Source organism: Anabrus simplex, chromosome 1 (assembly GCF_040414725.1).
Source record: "Anabrus simplex isolate iqAnaSimp1 chromosome 1, ASM4041472v1, whole genome shotgun sequence".
NCBI lineage: Eukaryota > Metazoa > Arthropoda > Insecta > Orthoptera > Tettigoniidae > Anabrus > Anabrus simplex.
The window spans coordinates 441807573-441828869 of record NC_090265.1 but is presented as its reverse complement, the minus strand read 5'-3'; the positions used below and the strand labels follow the sequence as shown (position 1 = coordinate 441828869).

General features: G+C 39.0%; 1 protein-coding gene across 1 annotated transcript in view; it reads left to right on the top strand.

Annotated features, from left to right (window-relative positions):
* LOC136867114 (E3 ubiquitin-protein ligase rfwd3.L) overlaps positions 1–20756 on the top strand; it is a 66645-nt gene extending 45889 nt beyond the window's left edge. Inside the window, exon 4 of the mRNA XM_067144221.2 lies at positions 19260–20756. Coding sequence (XP_067000322.1) covers positions 19260–20719 — 1460 coding nt within the window. The 3' untranslated portion in view covers positions 20720–20756. The remainder of the gene's footprint in view (positions 1–19259) is intronic.
* Positions 20757–21297: the final 541 nt, after the last annotated feature.

Sequence of the window (21297 nt, the reverse complement as noted above, 5' to 3'; positions counted from 1 at the left end):
ATCACCATCGGTACCTTCATGGTTCTAAGATCGGATCCACTGGAACTGGCTAATACAAAGGACGTTCAGTTAATCACGTCTTCGTTCGACACTGTTTATGAAATCAAATTATGGTGGAATCTCCTTAAATTTTCACAGACACTGTTTATCAAAGCGACTTATGGTAAAATCTAATTTGAATTTTCACCAACACTGTTTATTCGAAACAAACCTATACAGTCTCCGCTGTGTAACGGCGATACAATCGTCTTTTGCCCGCATGAGTTTTCACATTATTTCCACCTTGCTGGGATTTTTACATACATATTCGTAACCAGCATGAGGATTACATATATATTTGACTCAAGATTGTCTCTTTACAAAAGAAGTGATAACCGTCAATACGGAATGAGATTCATAACTTGCAAAATTGTCTCTACGACAGCGTAACGACACAATTCAATTTTTCATTCCCGCACAAAGAAAATAGATTTGCTGAGCCGTCTGTCTCCTCTCAACACTTTATGGCAAGTCATCTTGTCCTCAACAGGGCGGTCTCTTAAATAAACTCACTCCAACTCGTAGAATGGATAGCAGACTGTCCCCACTTCAATTTCCATATCTTGTGTTCTCTGGGTACTCTGACAGTGATGATGCGGTCAAAGCGTGTAGCTCATAATTCTATGACGTCAGATTATATGCGGACAGCAATCCGATCGGTAATTTAGCAGATATCTTCAATCAAATAAGATGCTTCTTCGGGAATTTCCCGTCTGGAGTCTGGGTTCACAGCTGGCGTGGGTACGCTTCTAATGCTTGCTTACCTCATCTTCTTGTTACGCAATTTGACTAACGCTGAATTTTGATAACCCTTTATAATTTTGGCAGGGGTCTAATATGCTCACATATGACATGCCAGTGTTTCCCTTAATAAGTAATGCAATTATCTCGAAATATCCAGTCTTAAACCAAGTTAGCAAGTTGGCATTACCGTATTTTGGCCATTTTTAGTGGGCGGGGTTATTGGAATGTGTCTACCCTCCTTGTTCTTTCCTTAGCTAGGATTCTCTTTCCAGGTATTTTTCAAGCTATGAAGTACTTGAGTAGGCAAAGTTTTGAAAAAAAAAATATTTAACTCTAAACACCAAGTCAGAGCTGTTGCGCAATCCAAAGCAACCTAACTTCCATACGGACAAAGAGGGCTTGGCACTTTTGATAAGTTGTGGAACCTTCAGCGGTAGAGTTATAAGTTGTCCGTCTTCACAATGAAACTCTGTATGTTTCCTTATTTTGATTGGATTAAAATGTAATTCACAGGCCTATAATTGCAGACAATCAATTATCTCAACCTGAACGCATTTCATCAGCCATGTTGGTGGTTAGATCCCATCTAACCTGACTACCATTTTTCAGATAACATTTTGTATCATCCTTTGATTATATGAATTTATGAATAAAATATGAAATGTAAATGGAAAATACATAACCTAATACAGTGAAACCTCATTAGTGTGTTCCTCATCAACATGTTTTCCCGCTCAGCACATCGTAAATTTGAAGTCCCGATTCTCATCGTATTAAATCTGTATTAAAATACCTCGCTTATCGCGCAGTGTTGCCAACTTATATTTTCCAAGATCCGCTAAATACTACTAAACACCCACTAAAATTCCGCCAAGAAATCCAATCTCAAATAATGAGCAATAAAAATGACTAAAAATAATAAATAATAATATTAATAAAAGTAAATGTCTGCACTCACCTGATCTGTGAGTTTCACTGGGATTAACCCCCTGCCTGCGAGCTAAAACTTGTAGGCGTTTTACTGCTGGTGCAAACTAGGTGAATCCCTTACCTCAAGAGCCACACACTGAAGAGGCCAGTTCATTAAACGGTCTTCCTTCTTAGCATAAATATAAATGCTACTCTCTCACAGTTTCATTTTATGTCATCATTCGTAAACTAAGAGATAAGTAACCTTTCCCCACGCATTACAAATTTATGATACCATGATCTCATAACATCAAATCCAAATAACATTTTTTCCTCATGTGACTGCTAGCTCCTTACAAGAAATACAGAATACTCGGAGACAGACAGGAGTACAAATTTTAAAAAACGTAAAATGGATAAAACACTAAATTCCGCTATAATAAATCTAGAATTCCGCCAAAAAATACGCTGTCCGCTAAATTATATATTTCTCTGCCGACAGTCTTCTAATTCCACCAAATTTAGCGGAAAATCCCCTAAGTTGGCAACACTGTTATCACGTCACAAATGTTCACTTTTATTGCTTAGTACGATCACGTTTTTCCTAGGCCTGAAAATGTTATTTGTCATCCCTTGTTAAAGAAATTGTGCTTTCCAACTCTGGTAAGAGCCGTCGCCACAGTTGCATGATTACGGAAAAAGGCCTTGTATTCCTGAACTTCACTGGATAAGTTGTACTTCCAGGGAGCCTGTTAGCCTCAGGAATGTTCAGTTTTTCTTATCGGTTAGCAGCAAGATCCTAAATAACACAGTGAGCCTGTTTGTGCTTGTATTTCGTATTCCATTTAGAAGTTAGAAATGTATTTTATGTTGAATGGTACAGTGAAGTGTAGCAAATATTTGTTGCTTGATAGGCTATATGTGGATAAGGAACATAATTGTGTGAAGTTGAGTAGCGTGGTGCATATATATCTTACGATAGCCTAGTTATGGATGTGAAAAATAGTTATGAAATTCCTACTAATGAAGACAGAATTAAAATCTGTCAAAAAGTAGACTGGCATCCACATTTTAAGCATGCAGAGGACACGAATGTTGAAACTCGTACCTTTGAGTTTCGACTCTTATCACTTGAGTTGGTCGAAATTTTATCCGATTCAAAATGGCAGCCAAAGTCATTTCTGGCAGTCGCACATGGTCGAGTGTAACGTCCAATTCATTGTCTAGGACGGTGACCAGAAAGTAATGTTTAATAACCCACTGGTCTAAAATAAAAGGCTTCTACTAACATTTATTTTACAAAGTTGACTTTGATATTTTTATTGGCCCCCGTGCACTTGTTTTTCATATTTTTTTGTGTGGTGTTTTTCACACCTTCCAGTGCACTGCTGTTATTTTATAAGCTCCAGCAGAAAAGGTTTTCATATTTGTTCTCATGTGTTTTTGACACCTTTTAATACTTTGCTCTCATATTTAGGACTGGTAGATACAGTTTTTGTTGTACCCGCGGATTAGGACATAAACTTTCCCTCATGTCGGAAAGAAATGTACCGGTGTCTAGTGTTTCCATACCCTTGTTGGTTAGTTTTTATGTGTATAATGTGTACTACGTTTTCTCGCTTAACATGTTATTTTTGCGTTGTTCCTTGCAGAAATGTCTTAACGAGGTTTTACTGTATGTAGTTACTTATCTCTGAATGCTTCGCTGGAACAAAATTCTCATGCTTTATTGCATAAATCCATTTCTTTTCTAGATCTTAATTTTTCAGAAATATAAAAATCTGTACTTTGCCCTTAGCACTGTACAACCTTTTCCGCCACAATTGGGCACACAACATTTGTAGACCAGAATTTGTATTTTGTAAGGTAAAATTAAGGATCTGTTTCACAGTGCAATGTCTCAATAGTCCGCCATTTTCCTTTTAATATCGGCACCATGCACAGGCCTTATATCTAGCTGGTGTTGCTATTTGTTAGCTGATATCACTCGTGGAGAAGAGATAATATAACCAATCCACAGGTGCAGCCATATCGGATGGGTATCTGTCGCAAAACCAGACTAACGAATGGTTCATCAAAAGGGGTCTAGCAGCCTTTTGGAAGTTGCAAAGATGGCAGTCTAAATGATTGACTGATATGGCCTTTTAATAATACTTAACATGGCTTAGCTGTTTTGACACTGCTACACAGCTGAAAGCAACAGGAAACTACAGCCATAACTAACTCCCGAGGACATGTAGCTCTCTGTAGGAATGATGTACTAATGATGGCTTCCTCCTTGGTAAAATATTCCAGAGGTAAAATGGTCCCCCATTTGGATCTCCAGGTAGGAACTACACGCGAGGGGGTAATTATCAAGAAGATTGATACTGAGATGCTGCGAGTCGGAGCATGGAATGTTAGAAGTTCGAATTGTTGCAGGAGGTTAGACAATCTGAAAAGGGAGAAGAATAGACTGAAGTTAGATGTACTTGGTGAAAGTGATGTACGTTGGCAGGATGAGCAGGATTTTTGGTCAGATGAGTATAGAATTATCAACACAAAATCAAACAGGGGGAATGCAGGAGTTGGTTTAATAATGATGAAGAAAATAGGGCAGCGGGTAAGCTACTACAGCATAGTGAAAGGATTATTGTTGTTAAGATAGACACGGGACCAATGTCCACCGCAATAGTGCAGGTCTACATGCCTACTAGTTCAGGGCCAGAGGTGTACAAACTCTGCATTTAACTTGCCCATGCTTGCCTGGAGAGCAGGCAAGCAAGCTAGCTGCACGTAAACAACAGTACAGGCAGGCTGCTGCACTCCTGGCCAGGTCAAGCTCAGCCCAACTTGGGCAGGCTACAGGTTAGCTTGCTTGCTTGCTTTCTTCTTCCTGCTGCGTTAATCGATGTTTGCTAGTTCATTGTGCTGATATGGGACTCGCATGAATGCAGACAGGAAAGGGGTTGTTACATGCCAGAATTTATATAGGATTCGTCAACACAAATATTATTTTGTATGATTATTTAGTATTATGTTAATTATTACAAAGTTATGTTTAAATTTATTTCGTAATTCAGACGTCTTGTGTAACTAATTAACATATAATATTTCTCTATGTCAAAAATAGTTACTTAATAAAAAGTAGGTTCTTTGAACAAAATATTTGAATATTTAAATAAACATAATGACAGTTGATGGATTTATGACCATAAAAATAATGTATTATTTATTATTCGAGAAAATTAGAAGATATACATAATGTAGGTACAGGTCATACATATCTTTAAAAAGAATAATTTTATAGGTAACCCCACAAATCAAAAATAAATAATTATAAACCTAATCAGTTTAGAAGTGTAATTTTACCACTTGCTCTCTTAGTTTGTGGTCGCCTCATACTGTGCACTACTGCATACCATTATTTAATGCATGGACACATTATCGTTTGTGTGTATTACTATGAGATCATTTAGTCTTTGCACATCAAGATGGGAACGTTTTTTGCTGATTAAATTTCCTGAGCAGCTGAAGACACACTCTCTGGAGGCACTCGTAGCGGGTATGTTAAGCACTTTTTTCGCTACACAGGCAAGTCGGGGCAGTCTGTGCAAATTCTTTTTCCACCACCGCAGTATATTTTCATCACTAATAGACCCTTCTTGCAAGTACCTACTGACCTCACCATGTATCATTGACGAATTTTCTGCCCAGTTGTCAAATTTCGCTTTCTTACGTTGCAGTAAATTTTCTTCATTTGAAGAAGATGGGACTTCTTGTCTATTTTGATTGGGTAGCTGCTCTGAAAATATATATGCCCAAGTTATTTATATTTTATGCTAATGTTAGAATATTAAAAGTATGTAATTTGCATAGGTATAATACATAATAATAATAATAAAATAATAATAATAATAATAATAATGAAGAAATAACCACAGAATCTTACCTTCAACACACATTTGTCGAGCTGCCTCAAAAACAGACATTTTTCTCCTGCATTTAGTTTCTTTAATGTATGATATTTAGGCACCAAAAATGTTGGAATGTTGTGTAACATAGTGACTTCCATTTTCTGCTCCAGGAGGACACCACTGGTTTGTTTCAAAAGCTTCAAGTACTGAAAATTCATTTAGTATGATAACATTTTTACATTTAAATATCAGGAAACACGCATTAAAATTTAAAAGAAATGAAATATTACCTGTTCATCGTCATCCTGTGGAGTACAATGGGTTTTTGAGGCATAAAACCACGGATGGACCAGATGTAAAGTCGGCTCCTCATCACCCTCAAGATCAATTGTGGCTTCCTTAAATGGCTTAAGAAATGTTATAAGCAGGCCAGTAATGTCCTGATCATAACCAAGCATTTTATCAGAGACACCCTCCTTCTCTAAAATAGTTCTTACAGCATCTATCTGGGAATGAACTGATTGCAGCACATCAAAATAACTGTTCCACCGAGTGGAAAGATACAGTTTCAAAGATGATTGTAACCTCACATATAAGCCTCTTCTCTTAAAGTACGAAACCAGAGATTTCACTGAATGTATAACAGCTAACACATTAGGAACACTTTATTTCAAAAAGGGTTCGCTCAGAACATGCTTCAAGACCGTATTAATAATATGAGCCATGCATGGAAGACACTTGTATATCCTGAAGGTCTTAACAATATTGCTTCCCTGGTCTTACAAATGTAATTTTGCAAATATCTTCATGAGAAACGCCATGTCCTTTCAAACGATCTTCGAATATTGCGAATACTTTCACCAGTTTTTGGACACTAAGGGAAGGCCGAACACATTAATACATATTTATTGAGAGACCAATCTGCATTTATATAGTGCATTGTGACAGACATATAGTGCACACCCTTTAATTTAAAAATCCTTCACCCTCAGTAGTTGTAAATTGTCTCAAGTCCTATGCATGCATTTCCACGCACTTGTCAGTCACCAAGTCCTTGTCCTCTTTCAATTTTTTTTTTTTTTTTTGCTAGTTGCTTTACGTCGCACCGACACAGATAGGTCTTATGGCGACGATGGGACAGGGAAGGGCTAGGAGTGGGAAGGAAGTGGCCGTGGCCTTAATTAAGGTACAGCCCCAGCATTTGCCTTGTGTGAAAATGGGAAACCACGGAAAACCATTTTCAGGGCTGCCGACAGTGGGGATCGAACCTACTATCTCCCGAATACTGGATACTGGCCGCACTTAAGCGACTGCAGCTATCGAGCTCGGTCAAAATATTTTTAGACTGTGGAAAATTTGGGTCAAATTTGCAGACATGTTGCAACATACTTGAGGTCCCTGAATGGGTGCTGAGTAGCTTTTTGCAAAAATTGCATTGTGAGTAACCTACTGACTTATTTGATTACCTGTTCGTAAACACATGAAAATTTTTCCCATGCTAGACTTTTTAATTTTTCATAGATTCCCTTTACGGTTGATTTGTTCATTTTCCTGCTGTTTGCACATCTAACTACAACAGAGCTGCACTCAGCGCAATACTTAGCTACACTAACATATAATGACACATTCACGTCGCATCAATAGCAAACTTGACGTTCACTCTTGTCAAGTCCGGCAGTCCCAATGGGTCCCAGGCAACCTGTCAGGCTTAGGGAAACCCAGGTTTTGGTTTGCTATGACTAGCGTGCTCAGTATGCGTTCACTCTTGCTTTGCTGATGTTCAAGCTAAGCTGCTTTGCTTGTTGCAGAGCAACTTGGGGCAGGCAAGCCTGACGTACAATTTGTACACCTTCATTCAGGGGATGATGAAGAATCAAAACAGAGATAGAAGATTTGATACAATATGTAATAGGTGACTAGGAGCTAATTGTGATGCGAGACTGGAATGCAGTGGCAGGCCAAGGAAGACAAGTAAGAGAAGGTAATATAGTAGGGGAGTTTGGATTGGGACAAAGGACTGTAAGAGGAAGTCACCTGGTTGAATTCTGCCCCGATCATTACTTGGTCGTTGTTAATACTTGGTTCAAACATCACAAACAATGTATGTATACAAAACCTGAGATACTGGAAGGTATCAAATAGTCTTCATTATGATTAAGAAGAGATTCAGAAACCAGGTGTTTGGATTGTAAGACTTTCCCAGGAGCAGAGATGGACTCTGACCACAAACTGTTGATCATGAAATGCCATCTGAAGTTATGAAATTGAAGAAAGGAAGGAATGCAAGAAAATGGGATCTAGATAAGTTGAAAGAAAAGAGTGTGAGGGATTGCTTCAAGGAATATGTTGCACAAGGACTAAATGAAAAGACTGAAGGAAACACCATAGAAGAAGAAGTGATGGTTGTGAAGAATGAGGTTAGTAGGGCTGCTGAAGAAAAGTTAGGAAGAAAGGAAAGCTCAACTGTGAATAAATGGATAACTTAGATTATACTAGACATGACTGATGAATGACAAAAGTACACAAAACCATATCAACCATGGGCCGATTACCTTAGATGTTAGGCCCCTTTAAACAAGCATCATTATCATCATATCAACCAAATCATCTACATTTTTATCTTGATACAACTGTTGGATATGTTCCTGCCATCTTTCTGCTTTGGTTGCTCTCCCTAGAAGTGGTTTTCCATCTGAGCTCTTAATATTCATACACCTAGTTTTCCTTTCTCCAAATGTTTCCTTGATATTCCTGTAGGCAGCATCTACCTTTCCTAGGACCTCACAATCTTCAAAATACTTGCAGTTATCTTTCAGCCATTCTTCCTTATCTTAATATTCATACACCTAGTTTTTTCCTTTCTCCAAAGGTTTCCTTGATATTCCTGTATGAAGCATCTACCTTTCCTAGGACCAAACAAACTTCAATATCCTTGCACTTCTCTTTCAGCCATTCTTCCTGAGCTGTCCTGCATTTTCTATCCACTTCTTTTGTCGCCATAAGGCCTGTGTGAGTCGGTGCGACGTAAAGCAACTTGTAAAAAAAAAAACTATCCACTTTGTTCTTTAATCACCTATATTCTTTTCTGCCTTTCTCATTTTTTTGCATCAAACTGATTACTCACACAACAACAACAACTACATATATTATTATAAAATTAAATGTTGTATTGAACAGAAGGATATATAATATGGATTCAATAAATCTTACATAATAGCTGTCAATATGAATAATAATGAAATGAATATCTTGTGATCACAACTTCCGTATTGAGGTCATAACCTATCGTTTCAAACCTTTGCCATTTGGACTTACTTTGAGCCCATTTCTCCTGTCCTCTAGCCTTAGCGAACTGGCAACCCTGCATCGAGAGAATCACCCATTTGTGTTGGCACTTCTCAATAAATTAACATGTATGGATGACTTCATGACAAGTGTAGCAGATGACATCTTTGCGATGAAGTTATACTACGAACTCGGCCTTTTGATGGAGATCAAACTCCCACTCTGCAAGATGGCTACTATTTTGCTGCCCTTGAAGGAAGCCTGGATCATTGAGGTTGTGGAAATGAGATCTGTAATGAGTGTGCTGGGTATTGATTGGGATACTTCCGAAGACACCATCTCCAGCAACAAAGGGAAAATAGCAAGAAACCTGGTGGATAAACCAGGGATGAAGACGAATGTTTTGGACGCCACCGCCAAATTATATGACATTCTCGGACTTTTCGCACCTGTAGGGGTCCTAGCAAAACTGATATTCCAAGACGTGTGGCTCCAAGGCCTACCGTGGGAGGAACATCTTCCATCAGATCTTGCACGTAACTGGTGTTGTGGACTTCCAGATTTCAGCATCTATCAGCCATATCCATTCCCAGGTGGATGGGCCTTACAGGAGCATGAGATGAACCAGAGCTGCACATCTTGTCTTCTGTGATGCTTCTGAGAGAGCATATGGAGCCGCCGTCTACGTGAGCTCAATGCTTAGCAATACTTCTGTCACAAAACTCTCCTGTGGCAAAAACAGACTAGCGCCCTTGAAAAGAGTAACCCTACCAAGACTAGAGCTGCTGGCCGAACTGGCTGGTACATACCTTCTTCACTACTTTTGTCAAGAGACGGCTGCAACATCAAGAAGGCTCAGGTGTGGAGCGATTCTACTGTAGCTCTTGGGTGGATTCAGAATGATCTGAATAAGTGGAAGACCTTGGTCTGCAACCGTCTGATAGAAATACATAATCATGTAAACCCCAGTCATTGGAGACACTGTCCCAGAGAACAGAACCCTGCAGATAACCTCACTCACTGGCCCATCAAGAACAAAGACTCATGGCCACGTGATGCAACACCTGCTTGCACGCACTTGCCAGAAGCCAGGAAGACGCACCAAGTTCTTATGATCAATAGCCAAACCTCCATTGGATATTTTGAGGTACAGTTCCTACTGGAGATAGCTGTGTATCAGAGCTTGGGTACTTTTTGTCAGTATGTTGAGCAGTAAGACTAAATACCCTAATGTACTAATGGCTAAAGAGCTACATGCATCAGGCATGTACTGAATGAAAAGGGTCCAAGAGGAACGATTCATTGTTGAACTAGCTGCATGCAAAATGGTGAATGATTGCCAGGCAGTTCACAGATTGCTCAGTTCAGTCCATTTCTGCATGCCGGCAGACTACATTTAGCATATTTGTCTCAAACTGAGAAACACCCAACGATCTTGGGTAGTCACCACTGGTTTACCGAATTCATCATTCAAGAGACGCACATCAAACTTCATTATCTAGGAGTACACATAGTACTGGCAGAACTACGTGAAGAATTCTGATTCTGCGAGCTCAACAAATAACAAAGATTCCTGTCTACCGTGCAAATTAGCTCACAACAGCAGACCGGAGATAATTGAGGCACCATTACCAGCAGACCATATACAGTTGACACATCCTTTCTTTGTGACCGGAATCGACTTCACTGGACCTCTATATGTTAGATGCGGCAGCAACGTTAACAAATTGTACATTGTTCTTTTCACTTGTGCCGCCACCCGTGCTGTTCATTTTGAGGTATGTACAGACATGTCTACAGATGGCCATGCAGATATTTATCAGCGGACTAGGCATACCGCACCCCATATGTTTCAACAATACCCTGACCTTTCTTGCCACTCATAACAAGCTCACGGAACTCAACAAGATTGTGACAGACACCAGGATGCACCATCACTGTGCTCACAGTGGTATCCGTTGGAAGTTCTTTGCACCGAGGGTGGTGTGTTGGGAATGCTTTTGGGAGAGAATGGTTGACCCCATAAAAAGATGCCTAGGAAAAGTATTCGGCCATTCCCAGCTGAATGAAGAAAGTCTCAATACAGTATTGACAAGTATTGAAGCCAGCCTCAATAGCAGACCAATCACTCAGACCACAGACACTGGAGAACCCCTAACACCATCCCATGTTTTAGTTGGGAAAAGGCTAACGTCTATTCCAGGAGGACCAGAACTGAGTACAAGGAAAAATCTGCTAAAATAATACAAATACAGTGAAAGGTCTCAGGGAGGACTTTTCATGACACTGGAAGGAATGTCTGCTTCAACTTGAGAAGTCACCATGAGGTTAAACATCTGAAGACCCAGATGTATTAGCCCATGATTGGAGACATCGTTCTTCTCCAAGATGATGTCATACCCCGCCACACGTGGAAGAAAGCAGGGATAGAAGAGTTGTGCCCAGGGAGAGTTGGATGCCCAAGAATGGTTGTCCTGCGGCAGCCTGACAACACACTCATTACTTGGCCAGTGCAGCTAGCCATCCCTTTGATGATAGACCAGGGTGGGGAGATGTTGCATAATGACATTTGCTATGTTATCTAAAACATATTTGAGTATTTGTATATAGTTATATTTATTCTCTGACGAGTGTGAGCCATGGTAATAAAGGTGATGTTGTGAACTTAAGTGAAGTCCCCTTATAATTCAGTAGTTTTACAATTTATACAACACATACGTCTGGTGCCGACGACCTTGCCGCAATCAAATACACTGAGGTCTCATTTCATACCCATCGTGTAGTCGTCGTTTCTCATGCTGCCCATGCAAGGTCTGACTTTCTCACTTTTACATGCCACGCCTTCCTATTACATTCGCCAGGTCGAACACAGCGGCATATCCTCAGATTTCCTTTTTATTCATAAAAGAGTTCCAGCGGTAGTCAGTCTGTGAGTGATGTCAGTGGAAGTAGTTCTGGAAATAAAGGAAAAAAAATGTACTGTACCTTAGTCTTACATTGGACACATTCCTAATAAATAACCCTCCACTGAGCATAGAATAACACCCACTGTTTCAACTGTCTGTCATAAGAGGTGACTGAAAGGGGGCCCAGGGGCTCTTAATTTGGGATCATCGGTTGGCGAACATGGGGCCCTTAGCTAAGTCCTCGCATTGCTTCCACTTACCTGTGCCAGATTCCTCACTTTCATCTATTTTATCCAACCTCCGTTGGCCAACTCCTGTTATTTTGCGACCCTGATGGTCTTAGGTTTGCGAGTCCTAGGCGGGGTCTTTCATTTTCGCGCCCTTCATGTCAGTTTAAATATCTTGGAGAAGTAATAACACATAACTTAAATGAAAAAATCTCAATCCAAGTAAGAACAAATAGATTAGCTAAAGCACAAAAATTAACATGGGATATCTACAAAAAGAAATGTCTATCAATAAATACAAAAATAAAACACTACAACACAGTTATAAAACCGGAAGCTACATATGCAGCAGAAACACTCTTTTACCTGAATAAACAATCAAAGACTGACAGACTTCAGAAAATTGAAAGGAGGATTGGAAGAACCTGTATCAACAAAAAATATCAGAAAGATGGACAGTGGCGGTTAATACCTAACAAAGTCGTGTACAAAGAGCTAGAACCCATTACAGATACTATGCGTAAGAGGAGACTGGGATTCTTTGGACATATCATGAGGATGCAGGACTCGAGACTTCTGAAACAACTAGTACAACACAATCTCGTCTCAAAAAATACCACAACAGGATGTAAATGGATCAGAGAAGTAAGAGAGGATCTGAAGGAAATAGGCCTTACAACAGAAGACACCAAAAATAAGATAAAATTGAATACAAAACTCAAGAATATAAACCTCCGCTTTACCCTTACACAAAACAAACCAACAACACGCACATTTTCAACTGAGGAAAGGGCACGAAGATCGGAGCGTCTGAAGAAGTACTGGGAGGACCGCAAAGCCCGAACAATCCCTTCAAAGAGACCTGAACGACGGACTGACTAAAGTGATCCTATGTGGTCATAAAAGAAGAAGAAGAAGAAGAAGTGTAAATAGAGGATGGTTGCCCAGTTGTAGGTCTACTTCCTCTTAAAACAATAATCACCACCACCTCTTAATAAAAAAACATCATCATCAACAAAATTTTTAGTAATACAGTTATACTCTGTTATGAAGATTTTCTGGTGGTAAAAAAATTTAAAAATCTTAAGTACCATAGGGAACTTCTTAAAAGAAAAATATCAGAAAACTTATACCCTGAAAAACACGTGAAACACATGGTTGACATATTGCCTCGTTTTTTAACAATGCCAAAGCAGGTCAATGTATATAAGAACTGCTGACAGAAAAACCACATTATTTAAATTTTAAAATTAGATTATTAAGACTTGTATTTTTAGAAAAAAGAATGTAAAATAATAGGGCATATAGTACTTTTAAAAAACTTGCTAAGGGAACACTTGATCAAGGGATAAGAAGAAATACTCACGAACCTACTACGTTGGCTTAGCAGGAGGAGAGATGATACTCTCATGTGGCGCGTCCCAGATGTCTGATAGGGGGGTCCTAACAGGCTTGTCGGTGGACTTGTGGGAAATAAAATACCTCTCGTGGACTAAACACACAACCCCCTGTGGGTGAGGGACGCAGACGGAAAAATACACCCATGATATCCCCTGCCTGTCTTAAGAGGCGACTAAAAGAGGCAACCAAGGGGTGATTGTATTAGAACCATGAAACTACTTATGATTAGTACCACCACGCGAGGAACACCATGGGTCGCTTTTACTTGGGCATAGTACCACTATTACATGTAAGGAAGTAAGAGCTCGGCGACTGCCAGTTGCTCTAAAGCCCTCAACATAAGTTAACTTCTCAATGGTCAAAGAGAATTTCATCACACACTTGGCTACCCACCGATTGACAACAATGTTCCCTTTCGACTAGTACGCTCACCTCAACATGTTCAACAACAAAGAGCCACACCTATCACAAACTCTTCCCACAAATACTACATCAAAGAAGATGGCCTAATGACATCTACACAAACTTCAGTATAGCCTACGGCACCAGCATTCCAACTAATATTATCTTCAAAAGAACCAGGCCATATGAAAATTCTTCAAAATTTATAAGCATATAAATTAAAATCAATACTTATTAACTTCAAGAACCAACGACCATTACCCTTGCTCGACTTTCTTTAAGTTTTTAACAACACGCCATTTGACATTTAAATGGAATGTGCTTTCTGATTTTTATCTTTATTGTAATATCTTTTAACATCAGGAACCAACCACCTATGTTGTAATCTTCTAATAATTGTCATGTTTTTAGACTCAAATATTAACACAATATTGTTAAGTAATAGCATACCACATTTTATTTTGTAATAGTTGTTTAACTATCTCCAATCCATTTTACAAGGCATAGTTTTTAACAGTATTCATAAGTCATTCCAAATCAGGTGCCTGATCTATTCCTAAGGTAAAAAATGTCTGATGATGTCTACTGTTGATAGGTGAAACATGTACCATACAATGTATTAATTTTATGTTAACATTTTGATAACGACAAAGTCCTACCTTTTAAGATTGTATTGTATTGAATAGGTGGGAGAACAATAAAAACATACTAGTGTTATTTAATATAATAGTACCACTATGTTAGGTAAGAAATATGTTTGTGATTAGTAGCACGCAGGAGCACCATGCGGCCAGCCCCCCACTTAGAGTGCACTGTTGGCTTTTACAGTACCTGTGATTAGTACCACTATTTGAAGAACACCCTGGGATAGTATGGGTCCCTATGGTTAGTGCACTTATGTGATGAACACCATAGGTTTGCGTTGCCTGTAAATGGCGCTGCAATGTGCGAAACACCATAGGTCTGTATTACATGTGTGAATTTCATTACCTGTGAGTAGTACCGTAATGTGTGGAATACCGCGAGTCTACGCTACTTTTTGATTAGTACAGCACCATGACAAATACCATGGTTCTACTTTCCTAGCGATAAGTACCATTATGAGGGGCCAATGACTTGGATTTTGGACCCCTTTAGACTGCGGGCATCATCGCTTCAGTATTGTGCTTTAGAAGCAGTCCCTTGGTCAGTAATACTATTGTTTTACATCAGTTTCTGTGAATGTGAGGCACTGTGGGTTGGATCCACTGATTGTTTTAAATTCATATCCATCCATTCATTCTTTGTCCTCATGTTTTGAATTCTGGTCAGTGGAGGATTTTGGACTTTTAATTTTTCATTGCATTTCGTCTCATTTCACACCATTAGGGGCCGATGACCTAGATGTTAGACCCCTTTAAACACCAAGCATCATCATTACCATCAAGAAGAAATACTAAAAGCATTAAATGAAAAGGCTTAATAGTGCATGTACATTGTATAAAGACAATTCTGTCATCATCATTGTTCCCTTTGTCCAGTTTGATCTTGGATTGGATTATGGATCATTGATTTCCATCTCTCCTGTCTTTCCACCATACTTCATCGAAGACATCTTGAAAGTATTCAAGAATAGACTTTGAGATCCTTGTCCCTCCTGTTCTTTTCACATGCCCATACCACCTAGGTTTTGATCATCTATTTTTCCCACCCTGCATACACTTAGTGTTTCTTATTCAGTCCTGTCTTGTCTTGGCCAGCATACTTCTTAGGAATTTCATCTCATTTGCCTGGATTTTACCTTTCCTCTGCTGTGGTCATTACCCAAGTTTCAGCTTCATATGTCAAGATTGATAGAAAGTAGTTCTTGTACATGGTTTCCTTGCATTGTATTGCCACTCCTTACTCCGTATCAGTCCTTTCACATTTTGGTAAAAAGCCAGCAGTTAACTGCATTCTTCTGCTTATCTCCTATATCATTCTTCCATCTTCTGATGTCACACTCCCAAGGTACTGAAATCTTCTTACTACCCCTAGTGGTTCACCCTGTTATACCTCCTCTTGCATTCCTTGATCTTTGTATAAGAACAACTGTTTTACTCTTTTCCTTGTAAATTATTATTCCTCATTCTTCAATCACTTCATTCTATATGTTTGCCTGTTCTTGAATTTCGTACCAAGTGAGTTGGCTCTGCGATCAGGAGCTCGCAGCTGTGAGCTTGCATCCGGGACATAGTGGGTTTGAACCCCACTTTCGGCAGCCCTGAAGGTGGTTTTCCATGTTTTCCCGTTTTCACACCAGGCAAATGTTGGGGCTGTATCTGAATTTGGATAGCAGTAATAATTTGTTTAATGAAGCTTCAGTTCCTGGTCTTGTTAGTAATAATGGCATATGACCTCTGAAAAGGCCTGCTGCAGGTCTTTCGAGTTGACGCCGTATAGGCGACCTGCGCCTCTGTGAGGATGGGGCCCTACCTGTGATGAATTCTGATGCTGAATACGGCACACAGACCCAGCCCTCAAGCTATCAGAATTAACCAATGAAGGTTAAAATCCCCGACCTGACTGAGAATCAAACCCGGGATCCTCTGGACCAAAGGCCAGCACGCTAACCATGTAGCCATGGAGCCAGGCCCTTGTCTTGTTAGACGACCAAGTAAGGTACCTCCGTGGTTAATACAACAACCTGAAATCATCATGAATCTGCACACCAGTCCTAAAGTGAACATAGACCCTCCATTTATTGGAGGCTCTTCCTGTCCGTTGTTAACCGGTATCCAGGTTGAGTAGTTGTTTACACGGATGGTTCAAGGGCAGAAGCAAAAGTTTGTTGTGCATTCGTTGTTGTCAATAAGAAGTTTCTTTTTCCTCTACTGGAAACATGTAGTGTGTACACAGCAGAGCTTATGCTATTCTTGAAGCTCTGCAGTATGTGCTGTCCAATGAACGTTGGCACATTTTGCTGTGTACTGACTCCTTAAGCTTGATACTATCTATTTATGCATGTTTCGTGCAGCACTCTCTGGTGCAACAGATCCAGAACCTGCTGGTCAAGTGTTGGAGTGCTAGCACCAGAATCACGTTTTTGTGGCTCCCTAGCCACATGGGTGTTGCAAGAAACGAGTTAGCTGATAGTGCTGCCAAGGAGGTCGTCACATTGTCCCCATTGCCTTGCAAGGTTCCACCCAGTGATATTTATTCTCAGCTGAGACATTTGATGATATCCTATTGGAATATGGGGTGGTAGGTCACCTCTCTTTCAAATAATATGAGAACGATTATAGGAACTACGAAAGTATGGAAGACTTCCCTTTAGGTTTTTCGTACTTGCAGCGGTAATCTGACCGTAATACACATCCTTACAGAGTGCACACCTGGCCTTTCTGCATCGTAGTCTAAAACTTCCTAGTACCTTCCCCCTCATTCTGCGAGATGACAAGCAGTTGGTAGACCTCGTTATCTATTTTATGAGGTATAGTAGCCTGTTTTATCATGTTTAAAGTGCATTTTATATTTTTTAATTTTATTTTATTTTATTAACTGCTTTTTATTAATTATGTTTGTCTGGCTTAGTGTGTTTTTAAAACTTTTAATTTGATAAAATATATGATTTCATTTCAAAGACATTTGACTTATTCTATTTTAATACATTTTAATCTAATTTTAAATCATTTTATAAGAAAATAAGGCATTGCGAATTCAATCCACTGATTATTTTATATTCATAATAGTTTTCATCACCACCATCTTTTAAATTGTAATCAGTGGGTAAATTTTAATTATCTGTACATTTAGTTTCATCTCGTACCATTAGGGGCCAATGACATAGATGTTTGGCGCCTTTAAACAACAATCATCATCGTAATCATCATCATAATCTTCTTTTTTTTTCCTGTATTTATCCAGCTTTCTTGTTATCCTACACTTCCCACATCAAGACAAGATCTGTCAAGATGGCTCTTGAGCAACAGCCCCAAATGCAGATCATTGATATTGATTCATGTAGAACAGCTAGGATTGATGAGGAGAGAGCCTATCTATTTGAAGACAACAGTCTCTGAAGAAATGGTGATTGTCCTTGTCCATTTATGTTGTCATGTTTTTCCTTGTCTCCTCTTCCCCACTGACCTGTCATTGCATTTGTTCTATTGTGTGTGAGAGGACTCTGTATCTGTATACATGAGTGCCAACGTTCATTGGACAGCACGTACTGCAGAGCTTCAAGAATAGCATATGCTCTGCTGTGTACACACTACATGTTTCCGGTAGAGGAAAAAGAAACTTCTTATTGACAACAACGAATGCACAGCAAACTTTTGCTTCTACCCTTTAAGTTATGCATCATGTAATTTCCTATTTTTTATGTTTCGTGCATTTTACCACGTGAGGCATAATAAAAAGAATATTCATGATTATTATATTTTTTTTTGCAAACTTCTAAATATCTTGGCAAATAATAGTTCTGTCTAAAAACTGCACATGTCAAAACACTGTAGAAACGGCAGTTTCCAATCTCATTTACCTCGTTCATTTTTACTGTATGAGTAAACTGACGTATTAATAAATATTAAGATTTTTATTGCTAGGTATTGTGACGAGCATCACTGCCATGGAAATAATGTTCAGTCATCATCATGATGAGTTAACTGGCAATGATGGTGGTGGTTGTGATTGATTTTATAAGATGCAAAACTGCATGGTCATTAACCCATATTGATTATGAAAGTAATGAAGATGGCTGTTTAAATGAGAAAAAAATGTGACAAAATAACCACCCGAGTAATGAGGTCAGAGCCTAGGCTTCATATGCCCTAATATCACTGAGCTGGAAAGAAAAAGTAATGGCCCCTAAAGCTTATCAACAATAACATTACACTGAATTGTTATTGTTGTTGAGGTGTGCTCTGTCCCTTCTGGTGGCACTTGTCTCTAGATGGCATTATTAATGCAATTACAGAACATAACCTATCAACAATTGAGGGAGATAAATAAGATATTCCACTTATAATGAGCATTACCTACATTTGAATGGGCTGAGATGATGTGGAAGCAGTAAAATTCTCATGTTTTTCAGCAAAGAAGTTAGTTTGGGAAGTACTCATAATATTTGGTGGTATATATGTTGGATAATCTGGGTCGAAATTACAAGAAAACATTACAAGGTAAGTAATAGGTAGAATACATGAGGAAATAATTTCAAGGTAAGTGATAAGTGGATTAGCAGGCAATTTTTTTCAGAATCCTCGTAAGAAAATGTGTGTGCAGATATATGTCATCAATAAAAATTACGAGGTATTGAGAAGAATTTTAATGAATGCCTAGTTACTGTCCGTGCTTTGGGTATTTGACTCACAGTCTTAATGTACTTCGCTGTAACTCTTGTTTCAAAATAATTCTTCAAGCTGTAATTTGATGTGCTGTTAGCTCATTTTTGCCCCATTATAATGCCTTCTTTTTTTTCTTGCTTTCAGCTGGCACTTTGAAACGAAGTCATGATGATTCTACTGATAAAGATGACCAGGATGATGGATCTTTGTGTCCAATCTGTATGGATATGTGGACTAATTCAGGAAATCATCGCTTGGCTTGTCTCCGTTGTGGTCACTTATTTGGTCATAGTTGTATTGTCAGGTGGCTGAATGTTGGTTGCAGTGCTGGTCAGAGACGCTGTCCCCAATGCAACAAGCGAGCTGCCCTGAAGGACATCCGCTTTCTGTATGCTCGTAAGTTGCAAGTTCTTGATACCGCTGAGAGAGATCAGCTGAAGAAAGAATTGGAGGCACTTCAGATGGAGAAAAACAGATTGGAGCTGGAGCTAGTACGGGCTAAGTTGAATTCCAAAATGCAGCAGTTAGAAGTGGAACAACTTAAAATTAGATTAATAGGGACTCAGAATGATGTGAAAAGTCAGCTCCCTGTAAAAAGTTCAAAAGGAAATTTTACCCTCCGTCATACCTTGGAAATATGCAAGAATGAAGGTTGTCGTGTTCTGGCATTTTGTGGCTGGTATAATATCCTTTGCATATCTCAAAGTTCAGCTAATAGGTTATTTTCTGGCTTTGGGATTAAGAAAATAGACGCTGTAAATATGAAACCTACTCAGTTTCTGTTTCTTCATCCTAAACCTATTCGAGATTTATCATTCAGTCCTCATTGCCGAGATATGTTGCTTAGTGTGTCTGTGGATAATTCAGCAAAGCTTGTGAGTGTACTTAGTAACACTGTGGTACACAGCCTCAATACAGAAGCACCATTATGGAGTTGTTGTTGGGATGCTGATAACTCCAACCAATTCTATGTTGGAAGTCAGAAAGGCGTTGTTATGTTATATGATGTTCGCCAGCCTCAAACTAGCATGTTGACCCTTTCTACACCAGGTGATAAATCACCAGTAACATCGGTAGTGTCGGTTCCAACCAATCGAGGGAAATTTCTACCCCGAGGTGGACTTCTCGTGTGCAGACTCAATTCTGTGTGGACGTATAAGCGATTGACTGATGAAGAGTTTTCAGGACAGCAAGCTCCTCTGGATGGACCCTTCACATCACTCTGTTATGAGCCAGAGACAGAACTAGCTATGGTATCTACTCGGCCAAATGCAAGGTTTCGTCAGACCTCTCACATTTTGTGTCAGTTGGACATAGAAGAAGAATGTGGAGTAATCTTAAATCCCATTCATACATACTTAGGCAGTACCTCACAAAAACTGCTTTCACGGCCATGCCAAGTGGTTGCACCACATGATACATATGTAGCAGCGCACTTGGAGAGTAATGAATGTATCTCTATATGGAGTGCATCTACTAGAGAGTGTGTGCAAAAACTTCGTACCTCTGAATCAATCATAGACTTGTGCCCGTTGAAAGTCAATGATACACTTTCTCTAGCTGCATTATCTCCTAACTCATTGCAGATTTACACTTATGCATAGTTTGGTGTTCAGAGTCTGTAATGTTAAAAATGTTCAAGACAAAGGAAAAGAAAAACTTTTAAAAAAACAATTTCTTGCCAAGAGAGATGTTTGAGTCATGTACTATGTTGTTTAATGCCAGTAATATGTTATTGAAAGAAGAATCTCTATGGAAATTCTGCTGTGAAAACTTGATGCATAATTTTGAAGAGGATAGGAAAATTAAATTATAATTATTAAGGTGAAAGCTATTAATTGGCTATGAATGAAAATATAACTTCTATTTTTGACAATTATTTGAAGCGGAAAGAAAATCTTACTATGGATATTTAGTTTTCTCAACTATATAAAACTCATATTAGGCTTTCTAGCTATTACATTGTGTGTACTCCACATGACCTAAGAATCAAAAGCCTAAGTTGGTGAAAACCCTCACTTTTTGTCAGTTACGTTGTAGAAACTTTTGCATTTAAATTTGGAGAACTTAGAATATTAACAAGATCACCTTCACTTATGCTATGTTCATACAAGAATAATTTTACTTATTTCAGAGTGATAACTTTGAGTTTGCTTTTTTTTTCCATCGTATTACTTTTTAC